This window comes from Carica papaya, chromosome 8 (genome assembly GCF_054855325.1).
Source record: "Carica papaya isolate Zhongbai chromosome 8, ASM5485532v1, whole genome shotgun sequence".
Classification (NCBI taxonomy): Eukaryota; Viridiplantae; Streptophyta; class Magnoliopsida; order Brassicales; family Caricaceae; genus Carica; species Carica papaya.
In genome coordinates this window covers 35,402,848-35,406,492 of record NC_142316.1, presented here as the reverse complement: position 1 = coordinate 35,406,492, position 3,645 = coordinate 35,402,848, and the positions used below count along the sequence as shown (strand labels likewise).

At 39.9% G+C, this 3,645-nt stretch overlaps 1 protein-coding gene across 1 annotated transcript; it reads left to right on the top strand.

Annotated features, from left to right (window-relative positions):
• Nucleotides 1–415: 415 nt before the first annotated feature.
• On the top strand, nt 416–3,381 carry CYP98A3 (cytochrome P450, family 98, subfamily A, polypeptide 3). The gene is made up of 3 exons (XM_022037745.2): nt 416–975; nt 2,034–2,431; nt 2,650–3,381. The coding sequence occupies exons 1-3, from the start codon at nt 492–494 to the stop codon at nt 3,292–3,294; spliced, it is 1,527 nt and encodes a 508-aa protein (XP_021893437.2). The 5' UTR covers nt 416–491; the 3' UTR covers nt 3,295–3,381.
• Nucleotides 3,382–3,645: the final 264 nt, after the last annotated feature.

Here is a 3,645-nt window from a genome sequence, read left to right as displayed (position 1 = left end):
TTCTTAATTTAATTAAAGTAAGTTTAAATATTAAATTTTAATATTTTTGAAAAATAAAAAATATTAATTTTTTCCCCCACTAAACCATAATCCATGGGCGCGAGTGGGCCGAGCCCGCCACGGCACCCGTACACAAACAATCCGTTTGTTGCTGGTCCAAGTACAACACTGATCACCCTCACCAACCGTGAATGAACTTCGCTAAGCATTCCCCACGCTCGCGTCTGCGTCAACGCGCACTTTTCATTGGTTTCAAGGGAGCGGGCCCCACTCCGCCAAACCACACAGCCATTTACGAATTGAGCTTGTCGAATTCTGATTGGTCCGTCCCCTAAAACAACGTGCTACAGGGTGTAAGTTATCTCTCTCTTTCTCCCTTGTCTAACCAGCGCTGCTACTTCTTCCTTCACCAACTCCCTACCTCACTATATATCAACTGCCCCATACACCTTTATAATCCAGAAAATTAAAATTTGAAAAAAGAAATAACAATGGTTCTCTCTGCGATTGCCGTCTCCATCTTCACCTTGCTATTAGCTTACAAGCTCTATCAACGGCTGAGATTCAAGCGGCCTCCAGGTCCACGTCCGTTGCCGATCGTCGGCAACCTATACGACATAAAGCCGGTGAGATTCCGCTGCTTCGCAGAGTGGGCTCAGGAATACGGTCCGATCATATCGGTTTGGTTCGGTTCGACTCTGAACGTCATCGTTTCCAACTCGGAACTGGCCAGAGAAGTGTTGAAGGAGAAGGATCAGCAGTTGGCGGATCGGCACAGGAGCAGATCCGCGGCTAAGTTTAGCAGGGACGGCCAGGATCTTATCTGGGCAGACTATGGGCCTCACTACGTTAAGGTGAGGAAGATGTGCAATCTCGAGCTGTTCACTCCGAAGAGACTCGAAGCTTTGAGACCAATCAGAGAGGATGAGGTCACCGCCATGGTTGAGTCCATTTTCGTTGACTGCACCCGACCCGGTTTGTCCGCTTTCTTATCTCTTTATTTTGTTTACTTTTCTGTGTGTGTATTTTGTATTTTTCTTCCCCGCATTTTGCTTCTTTGTTATTTCAGATATTTATTTTAATCGTATAGCTTTGATGTTGATGGTGATAGTTTTATAGTAGTAATAATAATACAAATCACATGTAATCCGGAGTTTTTGTAGTCAATAGTTTACGAATTGCCACTCTCAAAATTCAGAAGCTCACTCTTCTGAAATCTGGCCTCTGCTTCATTTATACAAAGGATCAAGAGTACGATTAATAATTTTAGGAGTGCGAATAGAACTGCCCCAAGAATGACCAATTTTTGGATGTAGATATGAATTTTGTAGATACAGGACTTATAAACTTTGACTAGATTCAGTGGATCTGAAAGTTTTCAGTAATTATCAATCTGTTTTAGTATAGTTTCTGGCATTAATATTTCATATTTCTCTTGAACCCATTTTGATGATTAATTTTGTTCATTTTTTGGAATTTCAAAATTATTTGTGTGCTTTTAAAGAAGAAAATCATATTCTCATCTAGAATTTCCTTAATAATTATCATATTTATATATTAATTTATTGTGAATGATCTTGTAATTAAAGATAATTTGTGGACACCAATTTATTATAGTTTCTATGAGGATACCTAAAATGATAATATGTTTTTTGAACATGAAATTTTTTAATATATTGAAAAGAAAGGAACTTTAAACTTATTATTTTATACATGACCCAAAGTCAGAGAATATTAGGTGGTTCATCTTCAATTTGGTTGTAAGCGACTAACCACCATTTCTCGTAAATATTATTTTCATACGTGGTCTCCTTGACGTGAAAACCACCACTCTGTATATACTGTATGTATATGATATATATATATACATATTATACTGTTTTTCTTGACGGGCATAGTAGGACTGAATAGTAATTAGAGAAAGATTGAATAGTAAAATCACTCCTCATTGAAGTGGAGAATATTAATGGATATTACTGTCTAATGGTAAACACTAAAAATAGTTCTTGAATTAAAATTATTTTGATATGCAGAGAATGCTGGGAAAAGTTTGTTGGTAAAGAAATACTTGGGAGCAGTGGCATTCAACAACATAACCAGGCTAGCGTTCGGGAAGCGATTTGTGAATGCAGAGGGCATAATGGACGAACAAGGCTTGGAGTTCAAGACCATTGTTGCCAATGGATTGAAGCTGGGTGCTTCACTGGCCATGGCAGAGCATATCCCCTGGCTTCGCTGGATGTTCCCATTAGAGGAAGAGGCCTTTGCCAAGCATGGTGCACGAAGGGACCGTCTGACTCGAGCCATCATGGAGGAGCACACCCTTGCTCGCCAAAAGTCTGGTGGTGCCAAACAACACTTTGTTGATGCATTGCTCACTATGAAGGATAAATATGACCTCAGCGAAGACACCATTATTGGACTCTTGTGGGTAAGTTCAACTTATGAAAAGATGAATCCTTGAAATTTTGGATCACCAAAATAATATAATCTTGAAAGAAAAGTAATATATGAAAATATAAATTATAAATTGAATCAGTTTAAATTTTTAAGATAATGATCATAGTATATCATTTCAACCAAAATCAAAGGAGACTCTAAAAGAAAAGGAAAGAATGTTAATGTTGTGGCAATGAACTTCTGTTGCAGGACATGATCACTGCAGGAATGGACACGACAGCTATCTCAGTAGAGTGGGCAATGGCCGAGCTAATCAAGAACCCAAGAGTACAACAAAAGGCTCAGGAGGAGCTAGATCGAGTGATCGGATTTGAACGGGTAATGACAGAAACTGACTTCTCAAGCCTACCCTACCTCCAATGTGTAGCAAAAGAGGCATTAAGGATGCACCCACCAACCCCTCTGATGCTCCCCCACCGAGCCAATGCTGACGTCAAGATTGGCGGCTATGACATCCCAAAAGGCTCCAACGTTCATGTGAATGTCTGGGCAGTGGCACGAGACCCGGCAGTGTGGAAGAACCCATTGGAGTTCAGGCCGGAGAGATTTCTGGAGGAGGATGTAGACATGAAGGGTCATGATTTCAGGCTGCTGCCATTTGGAGCAGGGAGGAGGGTGTGCCCTGGTGCGCAGCTGGGCATAAACCTGGTCACCTCCATGTTGGGTCATTTGTTGCACCATTTCGTCTGGTCTCCGGCCGAGGGTCTGAGCGCAGATGAGATTGACATGGCTGAAAACCCTGGATTGGTTACTTACATGAGGACGCCTATACAAGCTGTGGCCACTCCACGGTTGCCTTCTCATTTGTACAAACGGGTGCCTGCGGATATCTAAACATCCTAAACCGCTGGCTTCCATCTGCTACTTGGTCCTTGTAGTTTTTCAGGTTTCGGATTATGAAAAAGGAAAAACTTCACTTTAGATTTTAAAGAGTTCCTAAGTGATCGACTGTATGAAGCAGCACTTTTTATACTGTTAATTGCATTTTTTTTTTCTCTAAAGAACATTACAGTGAAATTTATCTCATTATAGTAATTGGGACGATAACACTGTTAGACATTCATATTATGAAAAAAAAAAATAGTTTTTAAATATCATTATTACCAAACAATTAATTGTTTCAACATTACTTACGAACACCATAAACTTCCCTAACAAATTTTATGATTTAAAGGACTAGAAAAT

Bases quoted from the DNA above. Each gene is read 5' to 3' on its own strand.
- CYP98A3 (XM_022037745.2), top strand. From the start codon at position 492: ATGGTTCTCTCTGCGATTGCCGTCTCCATCTTCACCTTGCTATTAGCT. The intron at 976-2,033 runs GTTTGTCCGCTT...TTTGATATGCAG, and splicing joins CGTTGACTGCACCCGACCCG to AGAATGCTGGGAAAAGTTTG. The intron at 2,432-2,649 runs GTAAGTTCAACT...CTTCTGTTGCAG, and splicing joins CCATTATTGGACTCTTGTGG to GACATGATCACTGCAGGAAT.